General features: G+C 43.2%; 2 protein-coding genes across 8 annotated transcripts in view; both read right to left on the minus strand.

Moving 5' to 3' along the window:
* The window catches only part of LOC127919131 (zinc finger protein 501-like), a 100553-nt gene that overhangs the window by 14105 nt on the left and 61131 nt on the right, over positions 1 to 25317 (minus strand). The window lies entirely within an intron of this gene.
* LOC127919130 (zinc finger protein 260-like) overlaps positions 8056 to 25317 on the minus strand; it is a 56294-nt gene continuing 39032 nt past the window's right edge. For 5 of the 7 annotated variants that reach the window (XM_052502536.1, XM_052502538.1, XM_052502540.1 and 2 more), the window contains exons 4-7: positions 18813 to 19046; positions 17491 to 17739; positions 11555 to 11800; positions 8056 to 10857 (exon numbers count right to left, since the gene is read on the minus strand). In XM_052502536.1, coding sequence (XP_052358496.1) covers positions 10022 to 10857; positions 11555 to 11800; positions 17491 to 17739; positions 18813 to 19046 — 1565 coding nt within the window. In that variant the 3' untranslated portion in view covers positions 8056 to 10021. The remainder of the gene's footprint in view (positions 10858 to 11554; positions 11801 to 17490; positions 17740 to 18812; positions 19047 to 25317) is intronic. The other 2 variants (XM_052502541.1, XM_052502542.1) reach the window with 2 other exon arrangements.

Raw genomic sequence — 25317 nt, forward strand, 5'->3', positions numbered from 1 at the left:
TTGCCAATCTTGGTGTTCTCTGGCAAATGCCAAACATCCTGCACGGTGTTGGACTGTAAGCAAAACCCCTGCCCGTGGACGTCGGGCCCTCATACCACCCTCATGGAGTCTGTTTCTGACCATTTGAGCAGACATGCACATTTGTGGCCTGCTGGAAGGCATTTTGCAGGGTTCTGGCAGTGCTCCTCCTTGCACAAAGGCGGAGGTAGCGGTCCTGCTGCTGGGTTGTTGCCCTCCTACGGCCTCCTCCACGTCTCCTGATGTACTGGCCTGTCTCCTGGTAGCGCCTCCATGCTCTGTACACTACGCTGACAGACACAGCAAACCTTCTTGCCACAGCTCGCATTGATGTGCCATCTTGGATGAGCTGCACTACCTGAGCCACTTGTGTGGGTTGTAGACTCCGTCTCATGCTACCACTAGAGTGAAAGCACCACCAGCATTCAAAAGTGACCAAAACATCAGCCAGGAAGCATAGGAACTGAGAAGTGGCCTGTGGTCATCCCCTGCAGAACCACTCCTTTATTGGGGGTGTCTTGCTAATTACCTATAATTTCCACCTGTTGTTTATTCCATTTGCACAACAGCATGTGAAATTTATTGTCAATCAGTGTTGCTTCCTAAGTGGACAGTTTGATTTCACAGAAGTGTGATTGACTTGGAGTTACATTGTGTTGTTTAAGTGTTCCCTTTATTTTTTTTTAGTAGTGTATAAACACATTATATACACATGTTGTAAAATGTCTAAAAAACTGTTTTTTATTTTGTCATTGTGGAGTATTGTGTGTAGATTGGTGAGGGAAACAAACAATTTAATATATTTTAGAATAAGGCTAAAATGTAACAAAATGTGGAAAAAGTCACGGGATCTGAATACTTTCCCAATGCACTGTATGCTGAATCCTTTCAGCAAGGTTGCTTCCCCTCCTCTCTAAGGAGTGCTTTACTCTTAATCTGAAGCTGGATAATCACCAACTAAATGTGAAAGTTCAGACCGATTTCTCTTCTGAATTCAGACTCAAAAATGAGTGCTAAGGCCTTAGCAAGGAGATTGTATATTAGATACGGGAGAACTCCATCCAAAGACCAAAATGGCGTTGTGAAAATCATCAAGGCTTTCACAATGTGAGGAGAGTACTAATACTGCCATACTCTCACTTGATGAAGAGAGTTGAGTGGTCTTATTTCAAGTGCTTAAGAGATTTGGGTTTGGGGACTACTTCTGTAAATGGAATAAGATATGATATACAGATATACTTTATTTATTTATATTATTGGATTTCTTTATGTTTGGTTGTCATGTTTTCATCTCTCTTTGGGTTGGGGGGTTGAAAAGAAAATACAATTGTATTTTGTATAGCCTGGTTCCTCTCTAGGTTTCTTCCTAGGTTTTGGCCTTTCTAGGGAGTTTTTCCTAGCCACCGTGCTTCTACACCTGCATTGCTTGCTGTTTGGGGTTTTAGGCTGAGTTTCTGTACAGCACTTTGAGATATCAGCTGATGTACGAAGGGCTATATAAATAAATTTGATTTGATTTTGATTTGATATTTCTGTAATTGTTCTACTTGGAACTAATTAATATATGTGAGAGAGGGGCAGGGGGCTGCCATAATGGACATCCATGTCTTTGGCGCCCGGGGAACTGTGGGTGCCTTGCTCAGGGAAAAAGACAGATTTTTACTTTGTCAGCAAACTTTTGGTTACTGGCCCAACGCTCTAACCACTAGGCTACCTGTAAGTATTCATACAAGTAGGCTGTGCAATGCAAAAGGGGAATACAACTATTCTAAAAGTATCTCAGGTTTTGTTTCATAGAACTTTAAAACACTGGCAGTTTGTCTACTTCACCTCTTTAGTCTCCTCTCTGGTGCTGGTGTCAAACCATGCAAGTCTCAGTAGCATGAAATAACATCTACCTTCTCATTGAAACAGTTCATCATGAAACAGTTCTACTGCAACTTTTCATACACAGTGGGAAGTTGGAATGAATAACACAAACTTAGTTAGATAGAACCTGCTCTTACCATGAGAAATAGATTTCCCAATCTTCTCCTCCTCTTCTTCATCTTTAATGTTGACGTTCAGCTCCAGTGTTTGACTGCAGTCTTCCAGCTTCACTGATGCCATCTCTGGATCCTGCAGTGCAAACTGGGCTCCACTGTCACAATCAGGACCCAGTGACTGTGGGTTTGGACTCAGTGTGGAAGGAGAGAGGCAGGCTGGGTTTGTCCTCACTGTTGAGGCCTCATACCTGAGTCGGCAAGTAGTAGAAGAGAAACGGACACAAAAGTTATTGTCTTGACAGTTCTGGCACTTACTTTACTCTCTATTAAATATATTATATTTTGTCTTGTTCAATTATCTAATTCAGTGCTGAAATAGTTGCCGATACTCATTTTGTGTGCTGGTACTGTTTAAATTTATGTGCAGGAGCTTCATAATACATTTGAGCTAAAACTTAACCTGTAGTAGAAAAATGCATAAATGACGCAAAAACTATTTAGTACAAGGTTGGTTAGTTTTATTTTCCTTAATAACCTTGTATACACTTTATTACTTCAAAAACACAACACAGTTGTGCAACCACAAAATGTGTGGAAGGAGAGAGACAGGTTGGGTTTGTCCTCACTGTTGATGTTACCGGCCTCAGACTTAATCTGAGTCAGCCAGTAGTAATAAAGAGAAACAGACAGTTCTTGCACTTAATTAATTATCTAAAAATATTGTTTATATTTAGCTGCAGGAGTGCCACAATACTGTTGAGCTAATATTCTATAAGAGGAACATGAGCTCAAACAGTAGAAATTTGAGGTGACGGTACTCAGCTTCGGTGAGCTCCTGTCCAAGTCAAGCACGGATCTCATTTCAATAGATCTGGTAGCTAAGCATTGACAACAAAACATTAATTAATTCACATTAGACAAAGGATACACTTTAAATTAGACTACACAACTTAAACGCACTTAATCTATAGTAGATATCCCCTATACACATACATGCATAAATGACTCAAACATGTTGTACAAGATGTTGTAGGCAGCACTATGTACCATTTTCCTGAATAACCTTGTCTTCACTGTATTATTCCAGTCAAAAACCAAAAATATTTCCGTTCACACCATAATAACATGTATAGATAGACAGATACAACTGAATGTCTTTGAATACTAGTTCACATGTAGAAAACTGATAATCATTACATTTAGCTCCAAAACAGTAGTGCAACCGTAAAATTGTCTCTCTGCTGCACTGAAGTACGTTGATGCAGACGGAGGGGGAACCGCCATTTTACCACCTCGTGAAATTTTACACAAAACCAAAAACGACACGTAAAACGAACCCAGAAATCTCAAATAAATGTATTCTTTATGAAATTACCTTGACGAAATGAGATAACGTTACATCCACTCAGAGACTAACTTTAACCCAAAGTCTCTATGTGACTTGTAAACAAGTTATCACGTTCCCTCACGCTGTTTGACACCAAAATAGCACATAAAACCTTCACCAAACGAGATAATACCTTGACGTATTTGTTACCTAGCATGTTATTACATGTTCTTTAGATATTATAACGTGCTATTACATACCAGTAGTAATATATTAGAAACGGACACAGAAGTTGTCGTATCAACTGCACAATTCTGACGTATCCTTTATTCTGAAGAATGATGCGCGCCTGCGCGGAACTTCCTGTTCCCCCACTACCAGTTTCTAAACCAAGAGACGTAAAAACGCGAGACTTCAGAGAAGGCTTGCGAAGCGGACCAAGCCGGAGTTTGAGAAGTCAATGAGAGAAGTGTACAATTTTGATACTTTTGCAGCGGCTAATGGGGATCCTAATAAATACCAAAAAGATTCTGTCGTCACACAGTTGATACATGGCCATTATTTTATCAATTTAATGACTGCAGTGGCTTATTCACTATAGCTCACACTGCATATCATATGTATCCTAGCATCACTAGTGGTTAGAGCGTTGGGCGAGTAGCTGAAAAGTTGCTGAATCGAATCCCCGAGCTGACAAGGCTAAAATCTGTCGTTCTGCACCTGCACAATGCAGGTAACCCACTGTTCCTTAGTAGGCCGTCATTGAGGTCATTTTTTAAAAATCGCATGAGAAGCCAGACCGATTCAAAGCCATGTAATTAATACTATTTTGATTGATTGTCACAGAAACGAAAATAGATATAAAAGTCTAGCATAAAATCGATCAAATATCATTTAAAACATTTAAATAACTAATTCACAGAAACATAAAACTATGTATGATTCATTCTGTAAATGTCTAGTAGACTTTTACAACCTTTGCTTTGAGTAGAAATTGCCATTTTGATTTGATAGAAATACAGAAAATCTCAAATATTGCATTTAAAGATGAAGAAATCAACTCATTCAGTGATTGTTTCTTGAAAAAGTGAGAATATGCATTTATTTAAATGACCTTAAAATAAATGTTCATTTCAAGTGCAATTTGTTCTATATGAAGTTAGACAATGTTTACATAAAGTTGTACAATGTTTACAATCTTAAATCGTATGCCAAATCAATGTTTGCATTTTTAGTGCAACAGTTCCACATTTGAAAGTAGTTACAAGGAACAACAGTCATTTATTTATACGTCTCTAATTTAACAGAAAAATAGGCCCCTTACAATAATGTTCTATTTTGGCTTTGTTGAAGTCCTTCTTTGTCATCCCCAGACAAGCTAAATGAAACCATCTCTGGCACACAGAGCGTTCTATCTGCAGTATTAAAAACATAAAACAGGGTTATGTTGATTTACATGTAAACAACAGTTCTGGAATACCCAAATTCTGTTACATGTTTTTGCAATTAGGAACCATTTCAAATTGAAATGAATTTTGTTCAATTGCTAAATTGACTTTAAATGACATGCATTTGACCAGAACCCTGATAGAAGCACACTTAACTGAGGTGTTCATCATAGTTGAGTATTCAGCCAATATAAATCGTATCGTAAAAAAGGCACACATTTGCAAAAAACGTATAAAACATGACAAGAATGGCATCTTATAGATTTGAAATATTTCTATCAAATCATAACTGGAATTTATATTAAAAACAAAGGTTGTAAAAATATGCTAGACATTTATAGAATAAATCATATCTAGTTTGATGATTCTGTGACAAAGGTTGAATTAGTTATTGATTTAAACAGCTTTACATTGCATTTAAGATTTATATATTTCTATTAAATCAAAACTGGATTTTTTAAACTCAAAACGAAGGTTGTAAAAGTATCCTAGACATTTAAAGAATAAACCATATCTATTTTTAGATTTCTGTGACAATCAATGAATTAGTTACAGATTTGTACAATTATTAATGTCTTTTTGCAAATGTCTGCTGATTGTCTGCTTAATGTCTACTTAATGTCCGAATGTGTGAATATAAAAGCAACTTTACCTCGGGAGTAGGCAGATTATCTTCTTCAAACAACAGTAAAACTGATTGACTTTCTTCCTTCTTTCCATCTACTACACGGTTTAGTGCTCCAACCACTCCTGGAATCTTCTGCTCAAGACGATGAACCTCAATATATAACAAAACCCCAGATATAACACCCTTTAATCGCTGCCCTGCTCCGAAAAACACAATGCTTTCTCCTTCTGCTCTTCTGAGATGCATGAAATCAATACAAAACCACTACTGGTCACTCTGACTGACTACCTTTCCTAATGGCTCCTTCACCATCTTCCTGGCCTCAAATTATCCCCCCAAAATACACACTTGTTGATGAATCGCGCTCCAAAAGAAACCGATGTTCGTTTACAATATCACAACGGAATGTATTACAATGTATAACCGTCATGCCTCAAAACTGGGAGAAAGAAGCAAGTCATTCACCCGCCATTTGTTCAAGACCGTAACACAACGACACGCGGAAAATTGTAAGCATCAACATTTTTAAAAACGTTTGCAATTTGATACGGTTGCTATATTAATGATCCGTTTCCATTAATGTCGCAAACTATTATTTCTCTAGGCGAACATGAGAAACTCTGCTTGGATACTTGCATGCTAGCTAACATTAACACGAACTTAGTTGCTCTAGTAGGGTCATGTCCCTCTGGCCAGGATAAACAAAGCGGCAATGTTGTGTATTGTATATTTTCGGAAGCTGAATCAGAATTAGTTAGGTAACATAGATGTTCTATTTACTTTATACTTGTCATTAGAAGGTCTTCTTTTGGACTATACTGTTGGCAGTTGCATTTTCCTATCTCCTCTAGGGAAAAGTCACTTGGGGCTGTTGTAGTTTTTGTTACATATAGAGACAGATATGACACTATTGAGCAAAGATAGGTATACATTAGACCACAAACAGAAAGCGGACAGGAAACCAAAGATTAAACAGACAGAAGTGTAATGGCCAAGCCATACTTGCTTTACTGTGCATAAGGGCTTAGGGCAAAGAGGAGGAGGTGACCCTTAAATACATGATCTATTATGGAAGGAGCAGGACATCATTATAAAGATTAGATAGAGAGGGTAAAGGCCATAAGTGCTTAGGGTAAGATAGATATACATTAATTTTAGGACATGAGAGGGTTCTGCCACCTTTGTAATCTAATCAAGAGCGGATACAGGCGTTATTAGGCATGAACATGGAAGAAGCCTGGACTGAAAGATAATGGTGACCGATGACTTGAGGGAAGTAACTTCATTAACATATGGAATGGACTCATACACTGTGTGTGTATAAAGACAGAGCCAGTGCTCTGGAAAAGGGTGTGTTCCGCGGACCATCTAGGCTTCTGATATGTTTGTATTAAAAGCCTATATTAAATTCACAAGTTCTTGTAAGTGTTATATTTTGAAATGATTCTCTACGACAGGGCCCAGAGAGGGGAGAGGTCAGGCTTGTCTTTTACATGTCTGGTAATAGGCAGAATATCAGAAAGGGAGAATTCAGGTTTGAACATTGTCTTCATCATGAATTTATCTGTGAAACCATGTGAAGGGCTCCACAATGTCTGAATTTTGAGATGGTATATGACCTAGAGGCTCACTCGTCCATGGGTGGGGGGTATTTGAGATGGGAGCATCTAAAGTAGACAATTGATATATGCCATTGGATGAGGTAATGTTTTGGTAATATGAAGTACCAAGAACGAGAAGTAGAACCTCATCCAAGACACCAAACTGAACGATAATTTACAGCTAATGCTATCTGGCTATGGGATAATCCTCTTTCAAGTAAAAGGTCTTTGTGAAGTTCCTGAGATCTGTGGTTCGTCATGTGAGTTGAGGGGTGTATCTTGGCTATAAAAGATACTAAGTATTCTTTTGTAAGCACTCTCAGAGAATTCATTTATAGACACTGAATTGATCTGAGAGTCAAAGGGCTATGGTGAAGCTCATATAATTAAAGATGGAGTTTAAAATATAACTCTGACCTGTGTGTGGTTTGTAAACTCATCATTTAGTAATACAGGAAATTACCACCACAAAATACAATATTTAACTAAAAACAGTTTATTTCATTTAATTATACACATCAGAAAAAAGTGGCTGCCCAGCATGAATTCATGTACAAACATTTTTCATTGCATTCTTGTCATTTAGCAGATGTTTTTATCCAGAGAGACTTACAGGACAAATAAGAGTTAATTGGCTTGCTCAAGGACACAATGACAGATTTTTCACCTTGTCGGCTCGGGATTCAAACCAGCGACCTTTCAGTTACTGGCCCAACACTCTTAACCACTAGGCTACCTGCCACCAGATCAATTAACTTCAATAGTTATTCAAATACATTCATCAATGACTAAAATAACAAATCTAGTATTAAAAGACAAATTAATAAACACAAGTATTTGATTCATAGCCTGTTTATCATTAAACAAAAGGTGTTTAGTAATATAAAATAATCCACTCAAACTAATGCTGAAAACTGATCATCACAACATCTTTATCTGATGTACACTGAGTGTACAAAACATTAGGAACACCTCCCAATGTCGAGCCTCCTAATATTGCACCTCCTTTTGTCCTCAGAACAGCCTCAGTTCAGTCAGGGTATGGACTCTCCAAGGTTTTGAGAACGTTCCACAGGGATGCTGGCCCATGTTGACTCCAATGCTTCCCACAATTGTGTCAAGTTGGCTGGGAGTGTATCTACTCTGAATAGCTCCTTCCATGTCCTCCCACAGATGCACAATTGGATTGAGATCTGGTGACTCGGCAGGCCACTGCAGTAAGCTGAATTCCCTGTCATGTTCTTGGAATCATTCCTGGCCACCATGAAGGGATGCACCTGATTGGCAATGATTTTTTACACAAACGTTGCTCCACTTTTATCAAGGGGCCCAATATGTGGCATGAAAACACACCATCATACCACCACCACCAGCCTGCAATGTTGTACTCGTGGTTTCCTCCAATCAGCGTGAAACAGCAGGAACAGGGATTCATCAGAACAGGCAATGTTTTTTAAAATTCTCCAGTGTTTTCATTCCTTAGCCCACTGCAACTGCAGTATCTTGTTTTCTACTGAAAGCTAATGGGGATCCAAAATAAATACACCAACAACTACAGTGGGGCAAAAAAGTATTTAGTCAGCCACCAATTGTGCAAGTTGTCCCACTTAAAAAGATGAGAGAGGCCTGTAATGTTCATCATAGGTACACTTAAACCATGATAGACAAAATGAGAAAAAAAAAAATCCAGAAAATCACATTGTAGGATTTTTTTAATGAATTTATTTGCATGTTATGGTGGAAAATAAGTATTTGGTCAATAACAAAAGTTTCTGAATACTTTGTTATATACCCTTTGTTGGCAATGACAGAGGTCAAATGTTTTCTGTAAGTCTTCGAGGTTTTCACACACTTTTGCTGGTATTTTGGCCCATTCCTCCATGCAGATCTCCTCTAGAGCAGTGATGTTTTGGGGCTGTTGCTGGGCAACACAGACTTTCAACTCCCTCCAAAGATTTTCTATGGGGTTGAGATCTGGAGACTGGCTAGGCCACTCCGGGACCTTGAAATGCTTCTTACGAAGCCACTCCTTCGTTGCCCGGGCGGTGTGTTTGGGATCATTGTCATGCTGAAAGACCCAGCCACGTTTCATCTTCAATGCCCCTGCTGATGGTAGGCTTTGTTACTTGGTCCCAGCTCTCTGCAGGTCATTCACTAGGTCCCCCGTGTGGTTCTGGGATTTTTGCTCACCGTTCTTGTGATCCTTTTGACCCCACGGGGTGAGATCTTGCATGGAGCCCCAGATCGAGGGAGATTATCAGTGGTCTTGTATGTCTTCCATTTCCTAATAATTGCTTCCACAGTTGATTTCTTCAAACCAAGCTGCTTACCTATTGCAGATTCAGTCTTCCCAGCCTGGTGCAGATCTACAATTTTGTTTCTGGTGTCCTTTGACAGCTCTTTGGTCCTGGCCATAGTGGAGTTTGGAGTGTGACTGTTTGAGGTTGTGGACAGGTGTCTTTTATACTGATAACAAGTTCAAACAGGTGCCATTAATACAGGTAACGAGTGGAAGACAGAGGAGAGAGCTAACATTCTATAACACTCCCTTTCCTCTGCATTGTTCTCTCACAGTGAGAAACTATAGGATTACAATAGTGTTCTACACTTTCTTCATTTGATCCAATTCACCGTTGCCAATTATTTAATGACATGATAATTAAGTGGAGTGTCTAATCTTAGCTGGTCTGAGAAAACTGATGAGGTTTCTCTCCTTTATGTGTACATTGGTGTCTTTTCAATTGGCCCAATCTGTAGAATCTCTTCCCACAGTCAGTGCAGTGATAAGGCTTCTCTCAAGTGTGTAGCCGTTGGTGTGTTTTCCCAATTGGGAAAAACTCTTGCCACATTGAGAGCAGAAGTAAGGCTTATCTCCTTTTGTCTTTTCTCTAATGACCTTTAAGCTCAGCTGGTGTTTTAACATGTTCTACAGTCAGATCAGTGGTAACGCTTCTCTCCTGTGTGTATGTTCAGGTCATTTTAAGGTGTCCGGACGAGAGAAACTTGCCCCACAGTCAGAAAAGGAGTAAGGCTTCTCGTTTGTGTATACGTTCATGTTTTTTTAAGTGGCCCAGTTGAGAGAAACTCGCCCCACATTCAGAGCAGTAGTAAGGCTTCTCTCCTGTGTGTGTTCTCTGATGACATTTTAGTTCAGTTGATGTTTTGAAGCATTTTCCACATTCAGAGCAGGAGTAAGGCTTCTCTCCTGTGTGTGTTCTCTGATGACATTTTAGTTCAGTTGATGTTTTGAAGCATTTTCCACAGTCAGAGCAGGAGTAAGGCTTCTCTCCTTTGTGTATACTTTCATGTTGTTTTAAGCATCCCAGGTAAGATAATCTCTTTCCACAGTCAGAGCAGGAGTAAGGCTTCTCTCCTGTGTGTATACGTTCGTGTTGTTTTAAGGTGCCCGGTCGAGAGAATCTCTTTCCACAGTCAGAGCAGGAGTAAGGCTTCTCTCCTGTGTGTATACGGTCATGTTGTTTTAAGTGTCCCAGCTGAGAGAATCTCTTTCCACATTCAGAGCAGGAGTAAGGCTTCTCTCCTGTGTGTGTTCTCTGATGAACTTTTAGTTCAGTTGATGTTTTGAAGCATTTTCCACATTCAGAGCAGGAGTAAGGCTTCTCTCCTGTGTGTGTTCTTTGATGAACTTTTAGTTCAGTTGATGTTTTGAAGCATTTTCCACATTCAGAGCAGGAGTAAAGTTTTTCTCCTGTGTGTATTTTTAGGTGTATTTTTAGCTTTGATAGAAATGGCAAAATCTCCCCACAATGTGGGCAGTGGTGAGACATCTTTGCTCTGTGATCTTCCTGCTGATGCTCTCTGGATGTAGAGAATGTCTCAACATGGTCTCCTGTGTGAACAATATCAGAACAACCAGTCAATTGGTGTGATATACATGTCAATCAAATGTATTTATGAAGCTCTTTTTACATAAGTTGTAACAAAGTCCTTTACAGAAACCAACCCGAAATCCCCAAAGAGCAAACAATGCTGATGTAGAAGCACAGTGGCCACGAAAAACTCCCTAGAAAGCAGGAACCTTGGAAGAAACAGAGGAACCAGGCTCAAATGGGTGGCCGGTCCTCTTCTGTATGTACCGGGTGACATATGTATTCATATCAGTAGGCTGTACAATACAGGGGAATGAAACTATTCTAAAAGTGGGTAACAGATGAAAGTTAAAAAGGGGCTTGTCATCCTCCACTTACTATCACAAGGGTTAGTAACTACACAGACTAATTTCATATCATCCTCCACTCACTATCACAAGGGTTAGAAACTACACGGACTCATTTCATAGAACTTTAAAACACTGGCAGTTTGTCTACTTCACTTCTTTAGTCTACTCTCTGATCACTCCAGATAGCTCAGTTAATAAAACAAATGCTGGCAATACTGGTGTGAAACCATGCACGTCTCAGTAGCATAAAATAACATCTACCTTCTCATTGAAACAGTTCATCATGAAACAGTTCTACTGCAACTTTTCATACACAGTGGGAAGTTGGAATGAACAACAAACTTAGTTAGATAGAACCTGCTCTTACCATGATTAACACATTTCCCAATCTTCTCCTCCTCTTCTTCATCTTTAATGATGACATTCAGCTCCAGTGTTTGACTGCAGTCTTCCAGTTTCACTGATGCCATCTCTGGATCCTGCAGTGCAAACTGGGCTCCACTGTCACAATCAGGACCCAGTGACTGTGGGTTTGGACTCAGTGTGGAAGGAGAGAGGCAGGCTGGGTTTGTCATTACTGTTGATGTTACTGGCCTCAGACTTAATTCTAGTCCTGTAGTAACAATGAGAAACAGAAACAAAAGTTATTGTCCTGACAGTTCTGGCACTTTCTTTATTCTCTAAAAATATATTATATGTTCAATTATCTAATTCAGTGCTTGACTTGGACTGAAATAGGTGCCAGTACTGTTTATATTTAGGCACAGGAGCTCCACAGAACTGTTGAGCTAATATTCTATAAGAGGAACGGTCACGACTTCCGCCAAAGTCCAGTATGTTGTTTCTATACAGGTGTTTTTTCGTGTATTAAATACCTCGTCCACGCATCTCAACTCTCCTGTGCCTGACTCCTTTTCACCAGTTACCCAAAGCCTTGACAGAAACACGGCAGGTGCCCCTGCAGTAGGGATCGAGGAGCGAGTCCAGCAACACGCTGCTATTCTCCAGCATCTCGGCAGCGCCATGGAAGAGAGGAGGAGTTCCTCCAGCGTCTCCACCAGCACCACCAGTTTCAACTATAACCACCCCTCCTTCACCTGGTCCCAGTGGGATTCGGCTCGCCCTCCCGAGGGAGTATGATGGTTACGGCGGTGGGATGTCAGGGGTTCTTGCTCCAGCTAGAGATCTACCTGGCAACCGTCCACCTAGCTCCTTCAGGCCGAGAAAGCGTGGCCGCCCTCGTCTCCTGCCTCTCAGGGAAGGACCTGGAGTGGGCCAACGCCTTATGGCGGGAAGAAGAAGCCGTGTTGGACCATTTTGGGATTTCAACCGCCGCTTTCGGGCAGTCTTTGACCATCCGCCTGAGAGTAGAGCGGCGGGTGAACGTCTCATACACCTGAGGCAGAGGACGAGGAGTTCACAGGAGTTCGTGTTGGACATCCGGACCCTGGCCGCCGGGCGCGGGATGGAATGACAGGGCCCTGATCGATCACTACCGGTGCAGTCTGCGCGAGGACGTCCGTCGGGAGTTGGACTGCAGGGACACCACTCTCACATTCAACCAGCTGGTGGACCTGTCCATCCGGCTGGATAACGTGCTGGCTACCCGCGGACATCCAGATCGGGGTCTGTCAATTCCATCTCCCAGCACCACCGCCCATGGAGCTGGGAGGTGCTGCACTTAGGGCAACCGGAGGCGGGGCCATTCCATGCACCATCTGTGGCCGCAGAGGGCACACTGTCGGTCGGTGCTGGGAAGGTTCCTCTGGGAGTCGAGGCAGCAGGCAGGGCACTCTCGTGTCACCCCAGGTGAGTCGGCACCAGGCTCACCCAGAGCCCCTGGTTGCTCACATGGTTTTGTTTATTAATTTTCTTGAGTTTTCACCGAATTCCCAGCATAAGGCGCTCGTAGATTCAGGCGCAGCTGGGAATTTTAATGACAGATCATTTGGCCATAGTTTAGAGATCCCCAATGTTCCTGTCGATATGCCCTTCCCTGTGCACGCCCTAGAAAGTCGACCATTAGGGTCAGGGCTAACTATGGAGGCCACCGCTCCTCTGGGCATGGTTACGCAGGAGGGTCACAAGGAGAGAATCAGCCTCTCTTCCTTATTGATTCTCCTGCATTTCCCGTGGTGCTGGGCCTACCCTGGTTGGCCTGTCATGAACCCACTATTTCGTGGCAACAGACCTATCTCACGGGGTGGTCACGAAAGTGCTCGGGAGGTGTTTAGGGGTTTCCATCGGTGCTACTACAGTGGAAAGCCTAGACCAGGTCTCTACCGTGCGCATCCCCTCTGAATATACCGATTTGACTCGGAATTGTGCGATAAATCTCCTGGTAGACGCAGCACTTCTCAGGAGTCACGTGTATCCCCTGTCGCAAGAGGAGACAGCGGCTATGGAAACATATGTTTCCGAATCTCTGGGGCAGAGATACATTCGGCCCTCCACTTCACCTGCCTCCTCAAGTTTATTTTCGTGAAGAAGAAGGATAGAGGTGTATTGACTGAGGCATTAACCAAATCACTGTGAGGTATTTACCCGCTGCCTCTCATAGCCAGTGCGATCGAGTCAATGCACAGGGAACACTTCTTCACAAAATTGGACCTCAGGAGCGCTTACAACCTGGTGCGTATCCGGGAGGGAGAAGAGTGGAAGACGGCGTTTAGTACCACATCAGGCCATGATGAGTACCTTGTCATGCCATACGGGTTGATGAATGCTCCAGTCTTCCAATCCTTTGTAGACGAGATTTTCAGGAACCTGCACGGGCAGGGTGTAGAGGTGTATATCGATGACATTCTGATTTACTCCTCTACACGCGCCAAGTATGTGTCCTTGGTGCGCAGGGTACTTAGACGACTGTTGGAGCATGACCTGTACGTCAAGGCTGAGAAATGCCTGTTCTTCCAGCAGGCCGTCTCCTTCCTAGGGTATCGCATTTCCACATCAGGCACTAACCTCTCCCCCTTCCAGTGCGTACTGGGGTACCAGCCGGTTCTGGCACCTAGGCATCAGAGCCAGATCGAGGTTCCTGCGGTGGATGACTGGTTTAGGCGCTCGTAGGAGACATGGGACGCCGCTCATGTGCACCTTCAGTGGGCCGGGAGGCGTTAGAAGAATGGCGCAGACCGTAGCGGTGATTCTCGACCCGCCACCTGCCCAGCCGGAAGCTGGGTCCGCGGTTTGTGGGGCCATTCAAAGTCCTGAGGAGACTGAACGAGGTTTGTTACAGGTTACAGCTTCCCCCCGATTACCATATTAACCCCTTGTTCCATGAGTCTCTCCTCAGGCCGGTGGTGCTGGTCCACTCCAGGAGTCTGAGGTGCGGGAGCTTCGTCCGCCCCCTTTGGACATCAAGGGGGCCCCGGCGTATGCAGTTCGAGCCATACTGGACCCGAGGAGTCTAGCAAGGGGCCTTCAGTACCTCGTGGAGTGGGCGGGGTACGGTCCGGAGGAGAGATGCTGGGTGCCGGTGGAGGACGTATTGGACCTGTCGATGCTGCAGGAGTTCCCGTCTCCATCCGGGTCGTCCCCGAGGCCGGTGTCGGCGCGCGGCTCAAGGGGGGTTACTGTCACGACTTCCTCCGAAGTCAGTCTTTCTCCTTGTTCGGGCGGCGCTCGGCGTCACCGGTATTCAAGCCATCGCCGATTCACTTTTAATTTTCCATTTGTTTTTTTGACACCTGGTTTCAATTCCCCCATTACAGATTCAGTATTTAACCCTCTGTTTCACACATGTATGTGTGCGTGTTTGTTCTATGCTGAAGACTATCTGACGGCTGGTATTTTGTTACCGGGCTTTGTATCTACGCCTGTTTATTCGTGGTACCGGTATATTTCACGAACCGTTGTATTGTTTCTATACCCGTGTTTTTTTGTGTATTAAATACCAGAAACAAACATCTTTCTGGTAAGAAGAGGGGCAGGGGCGTATGCCTTATGATTAACGAGACGTGGTGTGATCACAACAACATACAGGAACTCAAGTCCTTCTGTTCACCTGACTAATCACTGCAGCTGTTCATAGTCCATCGGTAAATAGCCCACCCAATAAAAATGGAATTCCTCACAATCAAATGTCGACCGCAATATCTACCAAGGGAGTTCTCTTCGATAATAATCACAGCTGTATATATTCCCCCCCAAGCAGACACATCGATGGCCCTGAACAAACTTTATTTGACTCTTTGCAAACTGGAAACCACATATCCTAAGGCTGCATTCATTGTAGCTGGGGATTTTAACAAGGCTAATCTGAAAACAAGACTCCCTAAATTGTATCAGCATATCGATTGCGCAACCAGGGCTGGTAAAACCTGGGATCATTGCTATTCTAACTTCCGCGACGCATATAAGGCCCTCCCCCGCCCTCCTTTCAGGAAAAGCTGACGACTCCATTTTGTTGCTCCCTGCCTACAGACAGAAACTAAAACAAGAAGCTCCCGCGCTCAGGTCTGTTCAACGCTGGTCCAACCAATCTGATTCCACGCTTCAAGACTGCTTCGATCACGTGGACTGGGATATGTTCCGCATTGCTTTCAACAACATTGACGAATACGCTGAGTCGGTGAGCAGGTTCATTAGAAAGTGCGTTGACAATGTCGTTCCCATAGCAACGGTTGAAACATTCCCAAACCAGAAACCGTGGATTAACGGCAGCTTTCGCGTGAAACTGAAAGCGCGAACCACTGCTTTTAATCAGGGCAAGGTGACAGGAAACATGACCGAATATAAACAGTGTAGCTATTCCTCCGCAAGGCAATCAAACAAGCTAAGTGTCAGTATAGAGACAAAGTAGTCACAATTCAATGACACAAGAGGTATGTGGCAGGGTCTACAGTCAATCACGGATTACAAAAAGAAAACCAGCCCCGTCATGGACCAGGATGTCTTGCTCCCAGACAGACTAAATAACTTCTTTGCTCGCTTTGATGACAATACAGTGCCACTGATACGGCCCACAATCAAAACCTGCAGACTCTCCTTCACTGCAGCCGATGTGAGTAAAACATTTAAACATGTTAACCCTCGCAAGGCTGCAGGCCCAGACGGCATCCCCAGGCGTGTCCTCAGAGCATGCGCAGACCAGCTGACTGGTGTGTTTACGGACATATTCAATCAATCCTTATCCCAGTCTGCTGTTCCCACATGCTTCAACAGGGTCACCATTGTCCCGGTTCCCAAGAAAGCTAAGGTAACTGAGCTAAACGACTATCGCCCCGTAGCACTCACTTCCGTCATCATGAAGTGCTTTGAGAGACTAGTCAAGGACCATATCACCTCCACCCTACCTGACACGCTAGACCCACTCCAATTTGCTTACCGTCCAAATAGGCCCTAACCCACCTGGACAAGAGGAATACCTATGTGAGAATGCTGTTCATCGACTTCAGCTCAGCATTTAACATCACAGTACCCTCCAAACTCGTCATCAAGCTCGAGACCCCGGGTCTAGACCCCGCCCTGTGCAACTGGGTACTGGACTTCCTGATGGGCCGCCCCCAGGTGGTGAGGGTAGGTAACAACATCTCCACGGCAACTGCTCCGCCCACAACCATAAGGCTCTCCAGAGGGTAGTGAGGTCTGCACAACGCATCACCGGGGCAAACTACCTGCCCTCCAGGACACCTACACCACCCGATGTCACAGGAAGGCCATAAAGATCATCAAGGACAACAACCACCCGAGCCGAGCCACTGCCTGTTCACCCCGCTATCATCCAGAAGGCGAGGTCAGTTCAGGTGCATCAAAGCAGGGACCGAGAGACTGAAAAACAGCTTCTATCTCAAGGCCATCAGACTGTTAAACAGCCACCACTAACATTGAGTGGCTGCTGCCAACACATTGACTCAACTCCAGCCACTTTAATAATGGGAATTGATGTAAAATATATCACTAGCCACTTTAAACAATGCTTCTTAATATAATGTTTACATACCCTACATTACTCATCTCATATGTATATGTACAGTTGGGCAAAAAAGTATTTAGTCAGCCACCAATTGTGCAAGTTCTCCCACTTAAAAAGATGAGAGGCTTGTAATTGTGTGTGTATTGTGTGTAGATTGATGAGGATTTTAATCCAAGTATCTCAGGTTTTGTTTCATAGAACTTTAAAACACTGGCAGTTTGTCTACTTCACCTCTTTAGTCTCCTCTCTGGTGCTGGTGTCAAACCATGCAAGTCTCAGTAGCATGAAATAACATCTACCTTCTCATTGAAACAGTTCTACTGCAACTTTTCATACACAGTGGGAAGTTGGAATGAAAAACAAACTTAGTTAGAACCTGCTCTTACCATGAGAAACAGATGTCCCAATCTTCTCCTCCTCTTCTTCATCTTTAATGTTGACATTCAGCTCCAGTGTTTGACTGCAGTCTTCCAGCTTCACTGATGCCATCTCTGGATCCTGCAGTGCAAACTGGGCCCCAATGTCACAATCAGGACCCAGTGACTGTAGGTTTGAAGTCAGTGTGGAAGGAGAGAGGAGGCCTGCGTTTGTCCTCACTGTTGAGGTTACCGGCCTCATACCAGAGTCGGCAAGTACTAGAGGAGAAACGGACACAAAAGTTGTGTATTCAAAGTCCTGGCACTTTCTTTATTCACTATTAAATATATTTGATTTTTTTCTTGGTCAATTATCTAATTCAGTGCTTGACTTGGACTGAAATAGTTGCGGATACTCATTTTGTGTACCGGTACTGTTTATATTTAGGTGCAGGAGCTTCATAAAACATTTGAGCTAAAACTTAACCTGTAGTAGATAAATGCACACAAGACTCAAAAACCATTTAGTACAAGGTTACAGTTTGTTTTTGGCAGCACTATGTACTATTTTCCTTAACCTTCTTCACGGTATTATTCCAATCAAAAAACAATTGTATTTCCATATAGAAATACATAGACGGACAAACTGAATGTGTCAATATTCTACACATGTAGAAACTGATAATCATTACATTTAAGGTCACACTACTGTTTTGAAGCTAAAATGGTCTCTGCTGCATCCACACTGTCTGCACTGAAGTCCGTTGACGCAGACCGAGTGGGAGCCGCCATTCTACCAGCTTGTGAATTGTTCCTCCCATGGAGATCTATGGACAATTACTTCGACCTCGTGGCCTGGTTTTTGCTCTGACAGGGCTGGGCGATGTGGCCAAAATATCATACCATTTTTCAAATTTTTGACGGTATTTTATGTTTTTGATTAATAAAAGTTCTACATTTGCTTTATGAGTAGTGCGTGACCCCAGGGTGGCAACACTTATATTCTAAATGAATTCAATGGGTCTTTCTCAATTCTGATTGTTTTATACTGTTCAATTCAACTTCAACCTAAAACAATTCCCTGCACTCATTTGAGGTCATTTACACACTGCCACGATATGGGCAAAAATACTAGGGCTTATTATTAACCAAATGTTGCAATTTAGATCAAAACACCAAGGTGAACTTTTGGAATCATGGAAATAAAACGATTATTCTAATTCTATAGTTAGAATATAAATAATGGGCACTTCTACCTTCTCATTGAAACAGTTCATCATGAAACAGTTCTACTGAAACTTTTCCTGCACAGTGGGAAGTTGGGATGAAACAAACTTAGAACCTGCTCTTACCATGAGAAACAGATGTCCCAATCTTCTCCTCCTCTTCTTCATCTTTAATGTTGACATTCAGCTCCAGTGTTTGACTGCAGTCCTCCAGCTTCACTGATGCCATCTCTGGATCCTGCAGTGCAAACTGGGCTCCACTGTCACAATCAGGACCCAGTGACTGTAGGTTTGGAGTCAGTGCAGAAGGAGAGAGGAGGGCTGGGTTTGTCCTCACTGTTGATGTTACTAGCCTCATACCTGAGTCAGCAAGTAGTAGAAGAGAAACAGACATACATTATTGTCTTGCCAGTTCTGGCACCCTCTTTATTCTCTAAAAATATATTATATTTCTTCTTGTTCAATTATCTAATTCAGTGATTGACTTTGACTGAAATAGCTGCCAGTACTGTTTATATTTAGGTGCAGGAGCTCCACAACACTGTTAAGCTGATATTCTATAAGAGGAACATGCGCTCAAACAGTAGACATTTGGAGGTGAACTCTTGTCTAAGTCAAGAACTGATCTCATTTCAATAGATCAGGTAGGTAAGGATTGACAAGAAAACATTGATGCATTAATATTAGACACAAAGGACACACAACGTAAGATCACTTAATATATAGATTTCCTAAATTCACATAAAATGACTCAAAAACCATGAAGTACAAGGTTAGTTTGTTTCAAGCATCACTATGTATTATTTTCCTGAAGAACCGCGCGTCTTCGTTGTTTCAATCAAAAACCAGCAGTATTTCCGTTCACACCATATGCATGTGTCTGAATATTAGTACACATGTACAAAACCAACAATCATTACATTCAGCTTCAAAACAGTTGCGCAACCATTACATTGTCTGCACTTTAGTCCGTTGACTCAGTCCGAGTCGGCGCCGCCATTTTCACAGCGTGTGAATTTTACACAAAACCTATAACATGCAGTTCTGAAATCTCAAATAAATGGGATTCTTTATGAAAATGAACCTGAGCAGAATATGTAAATCCACTAAGACAAACCCAACGTCTCTAGTTACGTGACTTGTAAAATAGTTTGTCACCACGTTCTCCACTCGGTTTGACACAAAAATAACACATCAAACCTTTACCAAACCTGATAATAATTTAATAGATTTGCTACCTGGCATGGAATGACATGTTCTTTCGACATTAGAAAGTTTAAACGTGCTATTACGTACCTGTAGTAATAAAATGAAACATGAATGAAACAAAAGTTACCTTCTTGACTGCACAGTTCTGGCGCTTTTTTATTCTGAAGAATGGTGAGTGCCTGTCGGGAACTTCCTGTTCCCCACTAACACCGTCCGTGCATTTCGGGATCCTTGGGTTGGCCCGACCCCATTACATGAGAAGGGGGTAGCTGTAGCTGCTGCTTCTCCTCCTTCTCTTGGACACTTCTCCTTTGCATAGTGTTGATCAAGCTGTCGATTGTGGCCTGTGGAATGTTGTCCCACCCCAGTTTGCAAGTGGATTTGGGCGGATTCCGGATGTGTGTCGGGGCACTCCGCTGAGAGTCAGACTCGGCCGACATCATGTGGCCCGAGGATGCGGGGATTGAGCTCGGGCCGAATCCGGTGAGAGTTTATCTGGCTCAAATGCATTACTTGGGGCTCGGGCCGAATCCGGTGTGAGTTTATCTGGCTCAAATGTATTACTTGGGGCTCGGGACGATTGGGGCTACTCTCTGGCAGATGAGTACACGGGCGCCTGTATATAATTAACATTTAATTATTTATTTATTTGTCCATATTTTTTAATTGTTTCCGTGATAAAAAAATACTATTAACATTTAAATTAAATTATTTTAGAGTCCGGTTTAAGTTGTATTTTAGTATTTTGATACTTTGTACATGGCAACTGATAAGCATTAACACAGCAGTCGCAGTGCAGATCCTCTAAGGGTGAAACATTTTCTGGCGACAGTAGTATGTGAAGTCTTGGAGGCCCAAAAACTTCTCAGCTGTAGATATAATTATGTCCAGGAAGCTTGGCGCCAGTGATGTACTGGGCCGTTCGCACTACCCTCTGTAGTGCCTTGCGGTAACAGGCAATGATGCAATAGGGGGAATAGGTTTTGTCATGCCTGCTTCACGACTGTCTTGGTGTGCTTGGACCATGTTAGTTTGTTGGTGATGTGGACACCAAGGAATTTGAGGCTCTCAACCTGCTCAAAAATGAAATGCTAATTAGCTGCTAATGTGGCTATCATAAAGAACTACAAGTACAATGACGGCCTACCCTGGGCAAACCCTAATCCGAACGACACTGGGCCAATTGTGCTTCGCCCTATGGGACTCCCAATCACAGCCGGTTGTGATACAGCCTGGAATCAAACCAGGGTCTGTAGTGATGCCTCTAGCACTGAGATGCAGTGTCTTAGACCGCTGCCCCACTCAGGATGGCACATTTGTAAAATCCCGGGAAAATATTCAACTCTGGTGACTGAAGGAATAGGCTGACAGAATCTATGGATAATAGCCTATAATTTAGTCTGTCAAACAGGTAAATGTAACAGTATTACTTTAGACCGTGCCCTCGACCATACCCGGGCGCGAACCAGGGACCCTCTGCACACATCAACAACAGCCGCCCACGAAGCATCGTTACCCATCGCTCCACAAAAGCGAGCAAGGGGAACTACTACTTCAAGGTCTCAGAGCAAGTGACGTCACCGATTGAAACTCTATTTAGCGCGAACCACCGCTAACTAGCTAGCCGTTTCACATCAGTTACATATAGACCTTGTAGTCATAGCAGATAATATTCTAATCTTTGGTGACTTTAATATTCACATGGAAAAGTCCACAGACCCACTCCAAAAGCTTTCAGAGCCATCATCGACTCAGTGGGTTTTGTCCAACATGTCTCTGGACCCACTCACTGTCACAGTCATACGCTGGACCTAGTTTTGTCCCATGGAATAAATGTTGTGGATCTTAATGTTTTTCCTCATAATCCTGGACTATCGGACCACCATTTTATTACGTTTGCAATTGCAACAAATAATCTGCTCAGACCCCAACCAAGGACCATCAAAAGTCGTGCTATAAATTCACAGACAACACAAAGATTCCTTGATGCCCTTCCAGACTCCCTCTGCCTACCCAAGGACGCCAGAGGACAAAAATCAGTTAACCACCTAACTGAGGATCTCAATTTAATCTTGCGCAATACCCTAGATGCAGTTGCACCCCTAAAAACTAAAAACATTTCTCATAAGAAACTAGCTCCCTGGTACACAGAAAATACTCGAGCTCTGAAGCAAGCTTCCAGAAAATTGGAACGGAAATGGCGCCACACCAAACTGGAAGTCTTCCGACTAGCTTGGAAAGATGGTACCGTGCAGTACCGAAGAGCCCTTACTGCTGCTCGATCATCCTATTTTTCTAACTTAATTGAGGAAAATAAGAACAATCCGAAATTCCTTTTTGATACTGTCGCAAAGCTAACTAAAAAGCAGCATTCCCCAAGAGAGCATGACTTTCACTTTAGCAGTGATAAATTCATGAACTTCTTTGAGGAAAAGATTATGATTATTAGAAAGCAAATTACGGACTCCTCTTTAAACCTGCGTATTCCTCCAAACCTCAGTTGTCCTGAGTCTGCACAACTCTGCCAGGACCTAGGATCAAGAGAGACGCTCAAGTGTTTTAGTACTATATCTCTTGACACAATGATGAAAATAATCATGGCCTCTAAACCTTCAAGCTGCATACTGGACCCTATTCCAACTAAACTACTGAAAGAGCTGCTTCCTGTGCTTGGCCCTCCTATGCTGAACATAATAAATGGCTCTCTATCCACTGGATGTGTACCAAACTCACTAAAAGTGGCAGTAATAAAGCCTCTCTTGAAAAAGCCAAACCTTGACCCAGAAAATATAAAAACTATCGGCCTATATCGAATCTTCCATTCCTCTCAACAATTTTAGAGAAGGCTGTTGCGCAGCAACTCACTGCTTTCCTGAAGACAAACAATGTATACGAAATGCTTCAGTCTGGTTTTAGACCCCATCATAGCACTGAGACGGCACTTGTGAAGGTGGTAAATGACATTTTAATGGCATCGGACCGAGGCTCTGCATCTGTCCTCGTGCTCCTAGACCTTAGTGCTGCTTTTGATACCATCGATCACCACATTCTTTTGGAGAGATTGGAAACCCAAATTCGTCTACACGGACATGTTCTGGCCTGGTTCAGATCTTATCTGTCGGAAAGATATCAGTTTGTCTCTGTGAATGGTTTGTCCTCTGACAAATCAACTGTAAATTTCGGTGTTCCTCAAGGTTCCGTTTTAGGACCACTATTGTTTTCACTATACATTTTACCTCTTGGGGATGTTATTCGAAAACATAATGTTAACTTTCACTGCTATGCGGATGACACACAGCTGTACATTTCAATGAAACATGGTGAAGCCCCAAAATTGCCCTCGCTAGAAGCATGTGTTTCAGACATAAGGAAGTGGATGGCTGCAAACTTTCTACTATTAAACTCTGACAAAACAGAGATGCTTGTTCTAGGTCCCAAGAAACAAAGAGATCTTCTGTTGAATCTGACAATTAATCTTAATGGTTGTACAGTCGTCTCAAATAAAACTGTGAAGGACCTCGGCGTTACTCTGGACCCTGATCTCTCTTTTGAAGAACATATCAAGACCATTTCGAGGACAGCTTTTTTCCATCTACGTAATATTGCAAAAATCAGAAACTTTCTGTCCAAAAATGATGCAGAAAAATTAATCCATGCTTTTGTCACTTCTAGGTTAGACTACTGCAATGCTCTACTTTCCGGCTACCCGGATAAAGCACTAAATAAATTTCAGTTAGTGCTAAATACGGCTGCTAGAATCCTGACTAGAACCAAAAAATTTGATCATATTACTCCAGTGCTAGCCTCTCTACACTGGCTTCCTGTCAAAGCAAGGGCTGATTTTAAGGTTTTACTGCTAACCTACAAAGCATTACATGGGCTTGCTCCTACCTATCTCTCTGATTTGGTCCTGCCGTACATACCTACACGTACGCTACGGTCACAAGACGCAGGCCTCCTAATTGTCCCTAGAATTTCTAAGCAAACAGCTGGAGGCAGGGCTTTCTCCTATAGAGCTCCATTTTTATGGAACGGTCTGCCTACCCATGTCAGAGAAGCAAACTCGGTCTCAACCTTTAAGTCTTTACTGAAGACTCATCTCTTCAGTGGGTCATATGATTGAGTGTAGTCTGGCCCAGGAGTGGGAAGGTGAACGGAAAGGCTCTGGAGCAACGAACCGCCCTTGCTGTCTCTGCCTGGCCGGTTCCCCTCTTTCCACTGGGATTCTCTGCCTCTAACCCTATTACAGGGGCTGAGTCACTGGCTTACTGGGGCTCTCTCATGCCGTCCCTGCAGGGGGTGCGTCACCTGAGTGGGTTGATTCACTGTTGTGGTCATCCTGTCTGGGTTGGGCTATACTCAGCCTTGTCTCAGGATGGTAAGTTGGTGGTTGAAGATATCCCTCTAGTGGTGTGGGGGCTGTGCTTTGGCAAAGTGGGTGGGGTTATATCCTTCCTGTTTGGCCCTGTCCGGGGGTGTCCTTGGATGGGGCCACAGTGTCTCCTGTCCCCTCCTGTCTCAGCCTCCAGTATTTATGCTGCAGTAGTTTGTGTCGGGGGGCTAGGGTCAGTTTGTTATATCTGGAGTACTTCTCCTGTCCTATTCGGTGTCCTGTGTGAATCTAAGTGTGCGTTCTCTAATTCTCTCCTTCTTTCTTTCTCTCTCTCGGAGGACCTGAGCCCTAGGACCATGCCCCAGGACTACCTGACATGACGACTCCTTGCTGTCCCCAGTCCACCTGGCCATGCTGCTGCTCCAGTTTCAACTGACCTGAGCCCTAGGACCATGCCCCAGGACTACCTGACATGATGACTCCTTGCTGTCCCCAGTCCACCTGGCCATGCTGCTGCTCCAGTTTCAACTGTTCTGCCTTACTATTATTCGACCATGCTGGTCATTTATGAACATTTGAACATCTTGGCCATGTTATGTTATAATCTCCACCCGGCACAGCCAGAAGAGGACGGGCCACCCCACGTATGCTCTCTCTAATTCTCTCTTTCTTTCTCTCTCTCGGAGGACCTGAGCCCTAGGACCGTGCCCCAGGACTACCTGACATGATGACTCCTTGCTGTCCCCGGTCCACCTGACTGTGCTGCTGCTCCAGTTTCAATTGTTCTGCCTTGTTATTATTCGACCATGCTGGTCATTTATGAACATTTGAACATCTTGGCCATGTTCTGTTATAATCTCCACCCGGCACAGCCAGAAGAGGACTGGCCACCCCACATAGCCTGGTTCCTCTCTAGGTTTCTTCCTAGGTTTTGGCCTTTCTAGGGAGTTTTTCCTAGCCACCATGCTTCTACACCTGCATTGCTTGCTGTTTGGGGTTTTAGGCTGGGTTTCTGTACTGCACTTTGAGATATCAGCTGATGTACGAAGGGCTATATAAATAAATTTGATTTGATATAGACCTACCTCT

Source organism: Oncorhynchus keta, unplaced genomic scaffold (genome assembly GCF_023373465.1).
Source record: "Oncorhynchus keta strain PuntledgeMale-10-30-2019 unplaced genomic scaffold, Oket_V2 Un_contig_15847_pilon_pilon, whole genome shotgun sequence".
Taxonomy (NCBI): domain Eukaryota; kingdom Metazoa; phylum Chordata; class Actinopteri; order Salmoniformes; family Salmonidae; genus Oncorhynchus; species Oncorhynchus keta.